The following is an 18,606-nucleotide window of genomic DNA, read 5'->3' as shown; positions in this document are numbered from 1 at the left end:
ACATGGAATGTCGGACAATTTGGGAAGACCTTGAATGCATCACCTCACCACCGCGCCTCTCATTATCTACCCTTTGTAAAAAGATGAGCTTCACGCCAACAAGCCTAAATTCTGTCGAATCAAACTTTAATTTTTCCATTTTGCGTAAATGCTTATTCCATAACTTCACTTCTTTCATAGTTTTAAACCTTCATAACAAATCAATACATTTTGCTGCTATTTTGTTGTAAACAGTATTAATCAAATTAACGTCCTATAAAACAAGCTTCAACACGCATCTGCCTCGGGTGACATCGCATAAGGCAACTGCTCATTGTGCTTAGACTACAGCCATTTGGGCTTTCCATATTTTTTCACTCTCTATTTGCGTCATGTCTTTTTTTCTTATGCTTTTGGCATAAGTAGCCTTTATTAAACTGGAGGCAGGCAGGAATCAAACCCAGGACAACCGCGTCGAGGACTAGCGACTGCGCATGCTCCACCAACTGAGCCACTCAGCACCACTTACATTATGCTTTTATTCAAAATCCTCCTTCAAATGCGTGTGATTGCATTCTGCAGGGCTGGTTTTAGCAGAAAGCGTTGCATGGATTTTATGAAAAGTTTGGCAACATCACAGCTCATGGGAACAGTTTGTAAAGAGGAGCAAGGCAGACTGGAACGGACAGATTAAATTGCCAAAGATTTTTCTTCCCATGCCAAGTTGTTATCAAAAGATTGATATGTTGCATTTAAAATACTTTTCAATTTCCAACGATGCTTCCTGCAGACCTGCTGCATCATCTGCTACTTCTGCTGAAAATTGTTGTCTATAGACTTCGACAGGTTTGCAGGCAGGGCTGAATGTCTGCTGCCAATTCCTTATGACAGGGTTTATTGCGTCCCTGCATTATAAGTTTTATTGTTTTGTCAAAAAATTTGATCTCTTTATCAGTTACAAATAAAACAATAACTTTGCATGAAAATTGTGTTTTAAATATCAGTGGACATTTGTTGGAAACAAAACCCACCCTTAAGCATCTCACTTATAAATCACCTTAGTATTTATGGATGCATAGGTTTATCAGAAACCTATGCATCCATAGGTTTCTGATGGAAACCTATGCATCCGGGATGAATTCTTTTTAAGTGAATGAAGTTGGTGTAATCTTATAAACCCAAGTGATTCAATATTTGTCCTCATGCAAAATAATGTTCTTAAATCTGAGCAGGCATCTAGAAAAACAAGAACATCTTTGACAGAAGTGCTGATAGGAGGAAAAATAAAAAACACCCACAACCCTTAGACGTCAATAGCTGCAGTCTCAGATATATTTAATAAATTAAAGCCAAGGTACAAAAAGACCACTGTACATTTAATTCCTTCCACCCCTCATCCGCCTACAACTCTAGACTGTGAGAACACCGCTCCTTCTCTCTCTTTAGACTAAGAGCACAAAACAAACCAGGGATCAGTGTTGAATGGCAAGACGTTCATTGTACTAATTGGACTAAAGCGAAGCGGCTTGGATCAAAAGTGATTCCTGTCTTGGGTCTCCGTCTTCGTCCACTGTCGCCCCCTCCCAAAACCCCCCCACCCCCGTCCTGAAACACATACATGCTACATGTCTGCAGGCACCTCGGATAAGACAGAAGGATTATACTGAGATAAAAGTTTTATCAGAGATCACAAGGTACGTTTAGATGCCGAGTGCTGCTGATTCACAAAGACAGTTTTAATTTACAGCCGTAGCGTCACAGGCGTAAAGGATGAGCACAGAATGTCGGCGTGAGGAAACTCTCTCTATTGGGCGATCTTAACGGCGTGGCGCTCGGCTCTCTCTGACCCTCCCCGATCCTCTCCAAGGCAGTGACCCAGAGGATTCTGGGTAGCTTGATCGCAAGCGTTTGTTAATAGAAGGGCTTGGTGAGAATGACATGGATGGACGAGTCTGGTTTGACAAAGAGGCGACTAGAGTTCGAGGAGTGTTAGATGCTCCAGGTCAGTCTTTCTGAAGAGGGTAGCCTGAGTGAGCGTGGCTTGAAGAACAAAACGGGCTCTTTGAACACTAGGCGAAAAGAAAACGATGCATTTGTACCATAGGTCCAATATAAGTGCACTGAACAAGTGGGGAAGGGGGGGGAGGGGGAGAAAAAACAAAAAAAGATACATATGTGCAAACCTCTCTTACATAGATACAATCACACCCGTACACTCAAATACACAAGTGTTCAGCAGTAACTGTTAATATGCACAACTCGGATTAATATTTTTGCACAATTACAGCGACTAAGCAGCCCACTGTCAGAAATGCCTAGTCTCATTCTTAGCAGCTTCCATCATGGCGCCGGTTACCGGGATCCGGTTTCCCTCCTGCCATTGTTCTCAGCAGTACCTCATGGTAAAGAGCGAGACTGCAGCAGGACTGGGTAGGATGACACGTGCATGAGGTACAGCCCCTAATAAAGAGGGCTTCATGAATTATTTGACTGTATAAAGTCCAAGTATTGTGGTTTTCAGTCTACCTTTCTCTACTCACACCCCATAAAAGGCCTTTTAATAAAACAAATAGAAAAAAAAAAATCACAAAACAATTAATATAATTTGGCAAACGCAGAGATATCACAGGGTGGAGCATGAGCTGGAGCAAATATTGGGTTAACTTCCTGCAGGATCCCCCCCAACCCCCCCACCCCCTGAACAATGCTCCTTTGTATCCCATTAGCAGCAGCAGCAGGACTGAAACCACCTATTTGTATTTACATATACATTTATATAATTACCTTGGTTTACTTTGAAAAATAATGTCAAGTAGCTACGTACGATACCACTACCATTTCATATAGATGCTAATCACCAGGAAACAAACCTAGGGAACCACAGGAAGATCTAGAAAGGCAGAACAAGCCAGAGATAGGAGGCGGCGTTAGACAGCATGCTGGGTGTGCTGCTCAAAATCCTTCCAATGAAATGACCTTTAAAAAGAAGAAAAGAGAGGAGGAAGAGGCAATCAATCTTTTAACAGTGAAAGAATCAATGCAGCAAGGAGGAGGCGCTCTCTGAGGCCTGCTGGGAGTTGGAGTTTTGTCCGCTGATCCGACGGCAGCTCTGTGCTGGAACGGGGCTCCGTGTCTTTGTCCTGCGGCTGGATGGATTATCGTTACAATCGTGTCTCGATGTCTTTATGGGCTTGGAGAGAACTTTGTTGCTGTGGCATCTGGGCATTTGCACTGAGGACGAAGGTTACGATTAGCTGGGAGCTTCGAGGGGCAGTGCTTCAGTATTCAGCAGCGTACTCTGTGCCGTGCAGACCTCTGCACAGCAGTGTAAACTCTTTCACTATGTCCTTCACTCTTCTCTTGTTTACTCGCTCTCTGCGTTGCAAAAGAGGGAGAGAGAGAAAAGAACAAATCGCTGAGCGTAGGCAATTTACAATGTCGCCTGACCCTCGGACTTCGTCTCGTAATCGTGTAAATGACCTTCCAGGTTTGATACCTGAGGATCTGCTGGGAGAAGTTGTCCTTTTGCTCGGTGGTGATGCGTGACGACGGGAAGCCCGGAGGCTGCAGTGCTTCTTTCAGCCACACGGCGAGCAGCGAGAAGCAGTGCTTGTTCAGGCTGAACAACACTTCTGCAAACTGGTCCATCAGACTCCGGGATGCTCCGCCCCCGATGCCCTGCAGAGAAACAAGGAAGTACTTTGTTACTCTGGACGTACCAACAGCATTGAGACCTACAGAACTTTCCTACATGTCGTTATGTAGAGAAGTGCACAATCTGCAGCATAAGATAAATTGATGCATAATTTGGAACCTAGTATTTTATACTGTGCAAACAATGACCTTGTGGGAGAAAATCTTCACCACAGTATAATGCTGCCACTTCTTTCTTTTACAGTAGGGAATGTGTGTTTTGTTTTATTTTGTAAATACTCTCCATTTTCAGATAATCAAGTGAGCAAAGCTGCGGGAGATGTTCAGATTTTGGGATGTAGTTTTAATAACAGCTTTAAACTTCACATGTGTTCTCTAAAATATCAGCTGGATTAAATTACTCAAAGATGGACTGCTTACCAACAATGTGACCTCTGGTGACATTCAGTTGCACTTTGCTTAACCACTTATTTAATGGCATCAAGTTAAAGGGGGCTAAAGTCAAACACGATTATATTAGTAATTGATCAAACTATCCATTATTCGGATAAAAAATTTGCCACATTCTACAGATTTTTTATTTAACTCTTTTTACACAAAATTAGCTATGGATAGAACATATGCAAAAATATCTATTTTTTTGTACAGTTTTAGCTTAATTACCTCTCTAAGAATGTTGTTTCAATAAATGGCCTTTTTTTAAAGTCATTATACTCCAGTTAATGCTTAATCGCTGACTAAATTAGCTTTTGACATGTCAATTATCAACTCATCATGATTAATCGTTTCAGCCCCAGTCAAATACACACCATATACTTTGTGGATATATATTTTATAACAGTTTAAAAGAGAAAACAAAAATGTGTATTATTCTCCATCATTGCTGACAGAGATACCACAGCACGATGCTGTATAATTAAAGTGAGAAGTAATGCAGCTTCTCACCTCCAGCACAGCTTGGACCAACAGCTTGCCGTCCTCCTGCACCACCCTGGCTAACGGAGGCACGTCTGAGCAGTGTGGCAGCAGTTCAGTCTAGCAGAACCAAACAGTCGTCAAATTTCAGGCATTTGCAATGGTTTTCAGTTCCTGCAGCATGCGTGTGTCCGTGTGCTTACAAAGAACAGACACGTCGACTTGACCGTCGGGGCCTCTGGAAATTTGAGTGACAGGATTCCTGAAGTTGGGAGAGAGGAGACGGGAGCCGCTGAGGACCGATGTCAAACGCGAACGGCTTGTACTGACAGGAACACGGCTGGCTGGAAAGCCGGGCGCGTCTCTGCACAGGGGCAGGCGCTGCCGTGTGGGAGGCTCGCGCTCACTTACCACAGTGGAACACCGCTTTCACGTCAAGGCTCTCTGACAAGAACAAGTCGGGCTTCCGTTTGAGGGCCTACGAGGCAGATAAAAGCAGTTCACATTACGGTTCTGCGGGCCCGACTCGTCCGCTACTGCTTCACCACATTCCACTGCATAAGCTCCTTCAAAAAGTACGGCTAGCAAACAAACACCCGCCAAGCCTGGTAGCCGGATCTGATGGCAACAGAGGACCAGATCTGCCTACCAGGCTACAGTGCTCTCTCCATCTGTTTGGGACGGAATTTATCCAAACTCATCCAGAGATCCTCCAATGCAGAACTGATGCAGATATAACAAACAAATTGCAAAAAATCAAACTTTGAAATCATTTGAAACTTAAGTCAAAAACTAAAGGCAATGGTGGGATTTGGCTTTGATTCTTCAAACTCAATTGCATCTTCCTTGTTTTTGGTTGACTGGACAGAATATGCAACAGAAGTGTGTAATAAGTAATTAACATGTGCAGATAAAGAGAAAGACAACTCATCTCATAATAATGAACTTATTCAGGATGGAGGAGAGGAAGAGAGGGAGAGAGGGAGAGGGAGAAAAGGCCAGATCTATCCAAAGATAGAAAACAAAGGAAGAATGAAGACAAAAGACAAAATATAATAAAAACGAGAGAGCCATCAGCCAATTTGTCGGAGCAGATTAATATTAGCTGAATATTAATTCATTTAGGCGTTGATCGGCTCTGGGCTGGAATGACTTCAGAGGAGGACTGGGCTCAGAGACTAACCAGTCACCTGGGACCACGAAGTACAACTAAGGTGTGAATGTTTTTAAAAACCTAATGTGTAACGATCCAGGTTGGCTGTTTTAAATCGCACGTTTTTCATGCTAAATATAAACATTTGTCTAATTTTATTCAAGGACTATGTAACGAAAGGATTTTTAAACTCTCAGTTATTTAAAAATGCAGTAAACTTTAAGGTCGTACCACATCTTATTGTTGAAAGACCTTTTAATGTTCAGGCAAAAGCTTTCTTCCTAAAGGACAGAATGATGTAGAGCTCCTCCCACCCCACCTGTTGCCTCACACTGCTGGTCAGCTGGCTGAAAGAGACTAAATTAAGTCTCCTTTGCTTACATAAAAACACACATTTAACAGTTTTGGGAACGTTTCCAGTGAAGGAAAACACCGTCAGGACTAAAGGGATGTCATTATCCTACTGCCAATAATGTGACACTGTTTTAAAGCTCCAGTCGGCAATAGACACGAGATTTCCCACGGCCTGGTGACCTTGATGAAAAATAACAGCGTCATGGCATCGGCATCATAAAATTGATGGAAAAAGGTGTGATGAAAATCCCATTCTTCAATTTAAATCGGATTAAGAACCATTTCACGTCTTGTCAGCGTCACCTTCATAAGAAGAGTCTTCTTTAGTTTTCACTCATCTTCTCGTTTTTGCAACTAGAAACACTTAAAGCTGCCAGATTTGTGGTTATTTTCTTCTTTTAGCCAGCTGACCAGCAGTGCACAGCAGCATGTGTGGGAGAGGCTGTGAACATCCTAGTCACTTCAGCACCTTATTAAAAGGACTTTAAATCAAATGGGAAACGTTTAGCAGTTGAAGGTGGGTGTTTATATTTTTGCTTTTTCTATTAAATGAAAACCAAAACACTGACAAAGAAATGTTATAATTGATATTATTATAAATGCAAAAGTCAAATTTGGTGCCTTATGTTAGCTGCCTTATGAACAGCTGTTGCTTTTCTGATTAAGCAACAGCAATTTGATCCTGATGTACATTTTTATGTTAATATCATGATACAATAAATAAATTAGTATTTAACTGGGAAGGTAATTAATCTCACTTCTTAAATTCTTAAACGTTTAGCTCATATTATATTAAATAATTACTCAATAAGTCAGATATTTCCAGTGTTTATTTCTGTTAAGTTCGGTTACTGGGCTCATAGCTAATGAAAACCCAAAATTCAGTTTCTTGGAAAATGCAAAAAAAAAGATAGAAAAAAGAAAAACAAAAAAAGAGCTTTAAGAAATATTTCTATACAAGATAATAATAAAATAATGAAGTGTTGTTAAGTAGGTTAAGTAGACAGTTGTCAAGCAGACAGCTACTGACATTCTCCATGAGATGGAAAAGCTACAGCAGGTTGCTGCTGGAGAAGGTTTGTTCACACGTTGCTCCAATCCAGCATATTCATAGGAGGACGAGTGGAAGTCTGATGAAAAAAAGCTCATTCCTGAGCATGGATCCTCCACACAGTAATCTTTCAATTTGACCAAAATGTGTCTTTTGACTGGATGGATTCTTGGCATTTTATGGCCAAAGTCTTAAACTGTTTGTACTATTCAGATTTTTTGAGAAACTGAATTTTGCTCGTCACAGCCATCACAATTAATCGGCAAAATTAACAGAAATTAAAAAAAACCTCAGTGTGTTTAAATGTGTATCTATACAGAATTTCATTTGTGAACTGAATTATATTTCAGTTTCTTGAAAAACACTTGTATTTCACCTCAAGCTTAAACCATCACAGTCTAAAGTAAAGTATGCCGACTAAGAGAGCATTCCTGCATCCATCGGTGGTTTCTGCAGGTAAAACTAAATCTCTACATGAACAGATATTAGTTCAGTGGTGAGGCGACTGTTCGAGTCTAAAAGCATTCGAGGAGAGACAAATGTCCCTATTGCAAACAGTTCCCTCGAGTGTTTCATTCCACTGCCTCGCCTTTGTGATGGGACACCTTAAGGCCCAGTAACAAAGAACAGCGAGAGCTACAGAGAGGAAGAAAGAAAAACAGCTAGAAGTTAGAGAGAGAGAGAGAAGGAAAGAAAGGGAGAGAAACCCAAAGTGAATGAAATAAGAAACCAAAAAACACACCTGAGCTTGGAGTTGCATAAATGAATCAACAATATCAGGATGATCCCTGGGTCCTATAATATAATAAAGATGAAACTTAAGAAATCATAAGAGAGAATAAGAATAATATACAAACAGCAACTTAATAGATTCAACAGTCATGTGGAAATAAAAAGAGAACCAAAAAATATTTCATTGAAATAATTTACATGTGAGTAAGGAACAGAGGGGGCGATAAGGGTGGGTGGGGGGGAGGGGACATATGAAGCTTTGGCAGAGTCTTTGAAGAAGAGACCAACCAAAAACAAATAACAGGCAGAAGACAAACACATGGGTCTGCTTGGAGGGAAACCAAAAGAGAAGAAGTAACGAGAGAAAAGGAAGAAACCTAAGAAGCAAAGGTGGGTTTGGAGTGGGAACCCAGAAGGCACCTCTGTCACTGCTACAGGATGAGGAAGAAGGGCTACCGAACTTGAACGCACCCTCCTTCCCATAATGCACCAGCAGCAGCATTGTGATCAGATTAAAAGCAACACATTTCCTCCCAAGATCCCTCTGGCTTTTAAACTGAACCTCAATAATACACTCAAATCTTATCCATTGTGCTGGACACAAACTACCAGACTTGAATGTGTGTCATTTAAAAAATACAATTACAATTTACAGGTAGGGAAAAAAAATTCTCAAGCCGTCATGTAAGAGTCTACAGAAAAATTCATGATTTTTATGTTTTTTCAAAATAATAATTCAGATGAGTTAAAAGTGATGAGAAAACATGTGTCTATAGTTAGCGCCCAGCTTCGCCTGTTCCCAGACTCCAAACAGGCCTACTGAAAAACCCTTCAGCCCTCATCCACATCATACAAGCTTTAGAGACGATACGGCACGCTCCATAATTATTGGCACTCCTGGAAAAGACGTTGAAGAGAACTAAAATATGATATTTTAATGCAGTGACATAATCTCACTCTGAAAACTTCCATAAAAATTGCCTTTTTGCTATTTGAGTAGATTTGTTCAATGAAAGGCAATAAAATTAGGACTTTTAATGACAATGCTGTTAGGATAATGTGTTTTTCATTAAAGAACTTATTTGTTCTACTTTGTCTAGTTTCTGCTGTGAAGAGCCCATAAAATGCATTGTTTTTAATCAAGACAGACAAATTGATTGATGATTATAAATTGATGATGATTATAAATCAGAAAATGGCAGCAAAAAATAGACATTCTCCTCTTGTCTAAATCAACAGTCACAGACATCAATGAAAACTTTATGACAGAGGTTTTTTATTTGATGTTTGTGGATCCTCACTGGCACCAGTTTTCTAAATTCTTTAATGTGAAATTATGTAGCTGCTAAAAAATGAATGCATTATAGATCTTTTTCAACATCTTTTCCTGGCGTGTCAATGATTTAGAAGATTTTTGCACAGGGCTTATTCAGAGAGCCTCTTGTCCAAGAACAGGCGTGGCAGCAGACATGTCCCCTGTTTGCCTGCAGAATAAGCCACTGGTCCCCTGCTCTGGGACTGTATTCTGTTTTTATATTATTGTGTACTGCAGGAACCTGCTCAGAGGGTAAAAAAAAAAAAATCACTTAAAATGCAGGAGAGGCAGCCATTACTTAACCAGTCAAAGCAAGAGAAGAGAAAAGGGGAGAAAAGGGACTATACAGAGAGCAGAGGCATCAGCCACACCTGACACAAATAGTCTAGAAAATTTTAGAAAAAAAAGAAAAAGGATCAACCTCTTGATCCCTAAATGACATTCAGTAAAAAATAAAAATACAAAAACATCTGAAAGACCTGGCTTTAATCAAATCTGTAAATCTAAAAATAAATAACAAATGGAAGAGCAAAATTAAGCAGAGATTAGACAAACAGAAAACGTGATAACATGTTGACTTTATGTGTTTACAGCAAATCATAAGTTGAAAAATGATTTAAACAACAGTAAGGGCAAAAAAAAAAGGTCTGCATTGATGAAATCTTTCTTGTAGGCTTGAATCGGGCTTTTGTTTGTGGTTTATTTTGTTTCTGTATTTAATCCTCACAGGTAGAGAAAAAGTAGTGCCTGAAAGTTGCTGACAGTGATGTTTGCACTTTTTTTCCCCTTAATGATGTTTAGCTTGGGTGCTATTTGTAGTTTCTAATTATGATATCCCAAATTGCAGAGAAACTAATTACAGCTGCTAACGGCATGGACACATTGATGCAAAACATATGGCCACTGGATATCTTACACCCACAAGCCAACGGTGAACAGAAGGTTGGCTTTTGAGTAAGTAACAAAAAAAAGTTTTGTTACTTACATGTGAGTGAGGAAATTAATCGACTAAAACAGACAAGCTGTTTTCTTTTTAATGGAATCAAATACCACATTTTGAAAAAGTGAAAAGCTGACAAGGCTTATGTTTGTAGTCTGTAACGTAGTGACAAGAGTCAGGTATTTCTGGCAGATGAATGTTGATTATTCACTGATTTGCTTTGACTAAATTGAAATGACCTCGTTGATCCTCTGCTTTCAGATATTAGCAGCTTTAAGACATCACCACTTAAACAAATGTTACTTATTATTACAGAAAAAAAAACATCCAGCATTTTTAAGAGGTTGTTCGGTCTTCTAAAAACACCAAGAGGACAGAAAACACTACAGTTCCTCAAATATTTACAAGCAAACGTTAAAAAGTCCAACTTTTGTTAGCATATTTTGAAGATAGATAACTTTAATGAGAAATTTTGCTTATGCCAAACACAAAACAAATTTATGTCTTGTTGATAAATTTGTCCTGAAACTCCCACCTCTGCCAGACCCCTACCTTGCTGGAAGACGGACAGTGTTACCGAGGTAACCAGCTCAAACAGAGCCTTGATCGGTGGGAAGTGGTCTGTCTCACTGGCGAAGATATGCACCATCTGAAATTAGCAATTCAGCAAGTCAGACGGCAGCTAGAACAAAAACTGTAAGGCTGCAGCTTTACACACATTAAACCATCCAGATTACATTCACACCCAGCTTTTGAATATCAATAAATTTACTGATAAAGGTGTCCAGTTAAGAGTCTGAAGCAGAAATCTATGGACCTTTTTTTTATTTTAGTCCAAGCACAAAAAAAATAAAATAAAAAAATCTTATGAAGCACGACAAACCGTCCGTTTCTGGTTTACAAAATAATTGGCTCTATTTGTATTTTTTCTCCCTTCCCAACCACTTGTGTAACTTTAACGTAACTTTTTCAGGTCAAGAGGTATTTTGTCACGAGAAAACTAACAGCAGGGAATGAGCAGCAAATGGTATTCAATGCATAATGTCTTAAAAGCTACATATGAGTGAAACAGACTGATAAATCTAAGAACACTGAGACTTTCAGCTTCTTCCATTCACTGCTGTTATGTTTAACACAACCGCTGCACCTGTGACCAATATGCTCTTCTGAACCGGAGTTGAAAAAAATCTTACTGAATTTTAGTTCTCGAAGTTATTATTTTGCTCCAAATGGCCATTCCACACTGAGGCGAACTAACGATAAACTGTCCAATGACAGAGCAACTTTGAAAACGTGGGTCGGCCACCAGCCTGTTATCTCCCGACTTCTTTCTCCTGTCACTTTTTTCTGCGTCTTTGGCTTCCTTGTATATGTTTTCTAACATATTTCTCACTTTCAGACACTGAAATGAATACAACCATCATGAGATTCAAACCTAAAAAAACAACAGTAAAGGTAAAACTGCACATTTTGTGAAAAAAATGTACAGATGTTACATTTCTTCCAAGGTAACTTGCATCTCCAGTCTTTAATAGATATACTAGGATTAAATCTGACATATCCAGTGCCTTAATCTTTAAACATAACAATAGGTCTCATACCAACAAAAATAGCTGCCAATGCTGTGTGACTAATGTGAGCAATTTCTTACTCGCAAGAAGACAAATGTCAAATGAAATTAGCTGTACTAAATGTTCCACTTTTTGACCTCTTTGATGATCACCAACCAGAAAGATTTTCATAACACTTAACGCACAACAATTTTATTTATAGCTATGAATCATACTCAAGATGTTTTAAAAACGGAATAATTTTTCACTAATGGGCAGCTTTTTGGCTCACACGATTCCTTTTCTAAATTCTCTCGATGTGACCGGAGGTTTGTGCTTTTTGTTTTTGAGTCGACTGTATACCTGTCGTGTTAGGTCAAGCGCTGATGCCTGGGGAATTGTACTGTACATCTGGCCAAGCATCTCGCTTAGCTGAGACACCATGGGGGCAAAGTCATGCAGGAGGGTCTTCACAGATTTCTCGAAGATGGCACACACCGCCTGTGAAACATCGAAGACTGAGATGTGTGGCCCGCAGACACAGAGAGGTGACAGGACTCGGCTCGGCGTGTCTACGTACCTCCACGACCTGCGAGTCATTGAGCCACTTGCTCAGAACCTTTTGTATGAGGGCAAAAACCTGCTGCAAAACGACCACCACCTAAAAACACAGGAATCAATGAGGAGAGAACACAGTCACTGAAAAAGTAAAGAAAAACGGTAAATAACGGGAAAATAACCTCTAACATTTGTACAAAACAGGTAAGCAGCAGAATTACAATGACTGAAGTTGATGTTTCAGGCAAAGAAAGTCATATTGTCCCAAGAATTATTGGGTTTTTAAATCTCCAACACTGTGATGTACCTTTGAGTGATGCATTCACTATGCTATCAGCCATCTTTACACTCAGTTTGTCAGTGACTGTCCTCCTAAACTACCCATCTCTAACTATGAGTCTGATTATGGTGTATGGTGACATACCGGATTTGGTCCTGGAGGGGGTGGGGTTGCTTTGACAGGTGGTGCAGAGCCGTCAGCCGACTCATCGTCCTGCTTGCTGATGTCGAGCGTAGTGAACAGGTTGGACAGCAGCCCCAGGATGTGAATGATTGCCAGCTTATTGGAGGGATTAGGCTAGAGAAAAAAAAAACAGAAGAAAAAGACAATTTAACTCCAACAAGGATTTTTCTTCCACTCGTTCCAATGTTCATTCTGTGCCTCGACAAAACAGACTGTAGGAAAAAGACGGTCATCTGTTTTTACAATGCATCAGGAAGAACAGCCTAATTACATTTATATAATTCAACTTTAAGAAATTAGCACTTTAAATTATTTTGGGTTTTTTGTTTATTAAATTCTATGTAAATCAGTCAGTGTTACAGTGTTCTTGTTTTGATTTAAAAATTAAGAAGAGCAAATTAAACAACAGGAAACTAGAAAAACCAGATTTTATGTCAAAAGTTAAAAAGTAAATTCTCATCCCACAATGCAGTGTTTATGTAAAGCTAGAGGAAAGAAGAAGGAGGAGGCTCTATATGTACACCAGGGCTCTGTTGAAGACAAGCACCACAGCGCCCATATTTTCTTTTCACTGCGTTAACATCTGTGATCAAGGTCTGATCTGTGAAATTTCCTCTGTGGACACTCAGGTGGTCTGGGTATCATCACAGCAATTTGTGTGTGCAGCTCGGCAGCTTGTCAGCAATAAAACATTAAAACTATGCACCGTCACAATAAATGCTCATTTTAATATTAAGATACTTAATATTTAAGTGCACTTGATGCTAAATATGTCCAGCTTGTAGAATAAGCTGATTCTGAAAACGTTCAACAGACTGAGCAGCAAACAAAACTTGGCGTACATCTCCTGCCTGATGTGGCTGTTCAGATGCATTATGGGATTAGTAATTTCTGCGGCCTGTGTGATGGATACTCATACGGTTAGAATCCATAAAAATAAAATCTTATGACCTGAAATAAAACTGTAAAGCAGCAGGGTCAAATAACAGACCTTGAGCTTCACGTGTCGGCCTATTTCTAACCGAGAGCTGAACAATAACGGCTTCCACAGGGCTAAATCAGTGTCTCTATGGAGACGTAACACAGCCAACAATCAGGATAACAAACAACACAGCTGCCACACCCACTGATTATAACACCTCCTAATATTCTTCAGATTTGGACTAATGCCTCTCTGTGTAACGGTCTGTCTAGAAAATGTAAATTATGTGATCTTATTGAGCTGAGTGACTCATCCGAGTGAATCAATCATTTTCCTTTTTAGGTCAACGCCTTCAGACGTTGTGCTCTTTTACCCTTGACGTAATGGAAGCCGAAGGTCTCCCCACTAGGTGCCAGTATTTGGCCGGCTCCAGACAGACAGAGCACCTGACTGCTTCAGCTGACGTAATGTCATGACAACATGAAGCTCGGTAAAGACAATATGAAGGGGAGAAAGTTAGGATGGATCAGAGAGCGTGTTATTATAGAACAAAGGAACAAAGACCGAAATAAAACGACCCATAGCCCAAAGAGACATCAGAAGAAAATCTTTTACACAAAAAGCAAATAAACTAATTTTAGATGCATATGGCTCCTTATTTATACAATCCAGCATGATGAGCATGATCGTTTCTAATAAATAAAGATGTTCAAGTTGATTCTAACTCCATTTCTGAACGACTGCATGTTGCACGCACAAAGGTCTGACCTACTGTGAGTGCGTTTCTGGGGGATGTTTTTACTAATACATTTATTTCATTCAAGAGTCAGTGCTTGCATGAATCAGAGAAAGTATGTCTTTGGTGATCCAACATGAGTCACTTGCCAATGGCGCAGGGTCAAACCCAATCTGGCCCTGCAGCGAGTTGCTCCACTGCAGTGACACCACGCAGACACAAAGCCTGTCCCTTTTGGCCAGAGTCCATCTGCGCATGCTGTGTGTCTGTGTGTAAGCGCGTATGCATGTGTGCGTGTGTGAGTGTGTCGTTTTGCATTGGGTGTGAACTGACCGTCTCATCAGCTAGCTTCTCTAGCTGCTGAATGTAGGGGGTGATGAGGGAATGAAGGTTTCTCAAGATGTCCTCCACAGGCAGAGCGGAAAGCAGGAATCCCAGAGCCTGCATGAGCCACATGCACTGACTGGTCTGTGTGAAGAGACCAATTATGCAAACAATAAGCTTTCAGTCAATAATATGTTTACAAAAACACTGCAAACATGTTTTAGAGAGCAGAGTCTTTCACAGTATTTGAAGTTTAAATGCCTGTGAAATGCAGAAAAAGAACAGAGATACAAACCTTGTGGATCTGTTTTATAAGCACCTCCTTTATAGAGACAAAAGGAGACAAAAGAACAAGAGCTCTATTATTCTAGAGAAACAACAAAAAACAGCTTTAAACAAAACACAACTGGAACTATTTTTAAGCTCAACTGATGTTATTTCTGGAATATAAAAACACCTTGAAGAAGACGTACTGTAATCACAGATGCACCAATCAGAATATTGTGACAAATCTCAGCTTTTATGTAAAACTTTGAACTGCTGGCACTAATTTTGGCAGACTCAAACTTACCCCCAAGAGCTACAGTCATAATACATCAGAAGATGCGGTCTGATGAGGCTCATTGGTCAGATTAAAAGTACCTTAAAAATAACTTTTAATCATGTATTACTTTTCATTAAGCCCCACATTTCTGTATAAAATGTTTTTTATTGGCCTTATTTAATACTCCAATATTAAATGTCATCTTTTCATTAGCTGTAAACAGAAAGTCATAATTAACAAGAATAAAGGATTGAAAACATTGGTCTGGGTGTAATTAATCTATATAATGTGTTTCACTTAGTGAGTTCAGTAAATCTCTTAATAAAATTCTAATTTATTGAGCGTGATCGATTATCATAAATGGCATAAAGCAGATTATCCTGCCATGATGATCTCAAATATTCTCAATAGAAGATCAGATCAGATATCACATTGCATGAGACTGCAGCTGCTGCAAAGCAAAAGCAAAATTGCAACAAAGTTCAAGTTTAGAACTTTCCTTAGCATCTTCTAACAGCAATTAACACTAAAGAGTGAATTCACTAGAGAATGTAGGTATTTAGATTTACAAAAGGCTGCCAAAGCATATTTAACTACAGAAAGGTTTAAAGCTCAAAAGTTTACAACAGAGCAACTTTACTGTTGTGCATTTAGCCTTCGTGTTATCTGCAGAAGTCTTGCTCTCTCTCGCGCAGCCTTAAAGAAACAGGACAGGTTGTGGAAAGCTAAAAAGTAAAAAAGACTTCTTACTTCGCTGGGCTTCCTTTTTAACACCTCACTGATACTGAAAACAAATAACTGAGTACATCAGTAACAACTTCCACATAAAAAAATGTGTTGCTAGCCCTTCTTATCAAGTTCAACAAATCGTGGGTCAGTTTTCGACTGACCAGTCAGCTCCAATCGAGCTGAAAAGCATCAGTTTCTAGACATCATTTACTTCACCTGACCATCATTTCGAGGCATAAAATAAAACTGCCTAAAACTTACCTGAGAAACTGCTACAATGTTGGTTGCGTAGGGTGGCAGGTCATATTTGCATTCCCTGCAGATTTTTTTTAAGGTCGAAACAGACGATACAGAAAGGTCTGGATTTCCTAACGCTTGTAAAACCAAAGGCAGGACACTGCTGAGCATCACTGGGTGGTCCGCTAACCATTCAGCCAGAGCACCTACAGAGACACCATGAATTCATTTTTCAGGCAGGAAAAAATATATATATATTTTTTTGCCTTGACATCTGTCGCCTTACCTATTGTGAACATGACCGTGTCGGCTAACTGGACGTTATTGATGCTGATTCGAGGGATGAGTCCTATCAAGCCTGGGATGACGTCAGAATAGTTCACATCTATTGTTTCTGCTATGGACTGGAAGCCATACAGCAAAGCTTCTGTGTGCTAAAGGAGACAAATATACAGTTTATGGGGAAAGAAAAAGAAAAATATTCTTTACTTTGGGTTATTGTGCATATTTTTGTCAAATTTTATTCCAAAGTTAAGACTTTTTTCAGCAGAAAACGGCTTACAATCCTTCTTTTTAACATCGCTAATCCATCTCACTCACCTGCCATGATGTAGGTTGCTCTGTATTCGTCAATAGCCTCCCTAGTTTATCGTACAGGTTACTCAGCAGCTCTGCTCCCAGCATCTCATACACATACATGAGTGTGTCTGAGATGTCCACCCTGAAGGACAGACGAGCACAGACAGACATTTCAGGCGAGTTGCAGTCTTGAAATCCTATCTGTTAAATCTGTGTCAGACAGGTTTTGCCCCCCCCCCCAGTGCGTTTAGAATCCATTAGAGAGAGAGAGACACTCATTTGCTGACCAATCATCCAGTCACTGAGTAATTTCAGAAACAATTAGCTGTCAGTGAAACACACCTGCATGTCAAATTAGAGATGAATCAGGAATACGAATGGGGAGGAAAAAAGGACAAGCAAGCACCTGTAAATCCTGAACTGCTCCTTTTCATCCGAGGACCAGGATGCATATTCATGGTCCGAGGGGAACTGGGCTTTGTGAAGCAGCACGTCCACCAACTGGAAATACACTGGCCTGTAGACTTGGAGGTACACCGCCTGCTTATCTGACTCAAATGACATGATTTCATCCTGAGAAAAAAAAAAGTAAACACAAAGCAGGTATTTTTATGTTTCAAACTACAAGGGTATTGAAAGGAACAACTGCAACAATCTTGGTTTGCTCCAAGTTTTCCGCACTAAGGCTGATTCCTAGCCAGATATCTAGGAAAACAAATACATTTTTATGCATTTTGGCCATTCATCCACATGAAAACTCCTCCTAGTCCCACTAAAAAGTGGAGATTTTCAAACACTGTTTGTGTGTATACATGGGAAAACAAAAATTTAGGCTCATTACAGTCTGAGACAAATGATGTGTCAATATTTCCATATACTTGCTTTGACATGATTCCCAATGGACATCAATCAACATTTTTTCCAAAGAAGGACCAAAGTAGAAGTAGGTAAATGTTCAAATATCATCATTCAAAGCTGTTCTTACCTGTAGTGTGTACCAGAAGGTAAGTGTAAGGGAGCTAGTGGTCTCATTGACTGGATAGTGGCCGGGGATGCCTGTACAAAACATGATCATGTTGACTAAAGCCAGGAAGCTCTGCCAGTGATCCACCTGCTCCAACAGAGTCCTGCAGGCACCACGGTGAGGCGACGGCACAAAGGAAGCAAAATGGGAGTTAGACGTAGTGAAACACAATCACAGCATCAGATAAGGATTTTTTTTTTTATATCAATATCATAACATCTGCTGAAACACAGACACACCTAGAGTGGTTCTCTCCCAGAGTCACAGCAATCCGGCAGATGCCGTGGCAGGTCTCCATGTCTCCGTTCTGCACAGCCTCCCTCAGCTGATCCTGGAGGGCCAACACTCGAGGAACCAGCTTCAGTAATGTGTTCACATATCTACGAACCATGAACAAGAGCTCTGAATATTTTCTGTGTCAAGACCTGAATGCATTAAATCCTACTATTTTAGAATAATTGAATATACAGCAGGAAAAACACAGCAAGAAAAAAGTGGAGGAAAATATTTACTGGCGAGTTGAAAACTGACTCACTCTCTTCATGGCCAGCTTGATGGATTTACATTTTGTTCCCCCAAGACAAACATTTCTTTCAAATCATATTTCAGTCCAAGTCGGTCCGACCTCTGATCTCTGATCCAGCACACCCACCAAAAAGATCCCACATACCTACCAGGGAACCAGAAAATCTATTCAAAGCTCCTTCTTGGAGCTACACCGCTGTCAGTAATAATCACGTCTACTAGCTGCTGTCTCAGCCGTTTATAATTCCCCTCACTCTGGAGAAATCACACACACACACAAACAGACAGTTACACACACCCAGGTCCTCATCTGCACAGGACA

The 18,606-nt window shown here is 40.1% G+C and overlaps 1 protein-coding gene across 1 annotated transcript; it reads right to left on the bottom strand.

Moving 5' to 3' along the window:
* Positions 1-1,289: 1,289 nt before the first annotated feature.
* On the bottom strand, positions 1,290-18,172 carry LOC103463745 (importin-13-like). Its single transcript, XM_008407305.2, has 18 exons — positions 17,999-18,172; positions 17,721-17,862; positions 17,142-17,308; positions 16,757-16,877; positions 16,443-16,590; positions 16,181-16,362; positions 14,942-14,968; positions 14,656-14,790; positions 12,626-12,778; positions 12,224-12,304; positions 12,007-12,144; positions 10,646-10,742; positions 7,849-7,901; positions 4,960-5,026; positions 4,752-4,810; positions 4,579-4,668; positions 3,476-3,657; positions 1,290-3,354 (listed from the first exon to the last, which is right to left on the bottom strand). The coding sequence occupies exons 1-18, from the start codon at positions 18,148-18,150 to the stop codon at positions 3,258-3,260; spliced, it is 2,091 nt and encodes a 696-aa protein (XP_008405527.1). The 5' UTR covers positions 18,151-18,172; the 3' UTR covers positions 1,290-3,257.
* Positions 18,173-18,606: the final 434 nt, after the last annotated feature.

This window comes from Poecilia reticulata, linkage group LG4, assembly GCF_000633615.1.
Source record: "Poecilia reticulata strain Guanapo linkage group LG4, Guppy_female_1.0+MT, whole genome shotgun sequence".
NCBI lineage: Eukaryota > Metazoa > Chordata > Actinopteri > Cyprinodontiformes > Poeciliidae > Poecilia > Poecilia reticulata.
The sequence above is the reverse complement of the archived record's forward strand: the minus strand, read 5'-3'. Positions and strand labels throughout refer to the sequence as shown.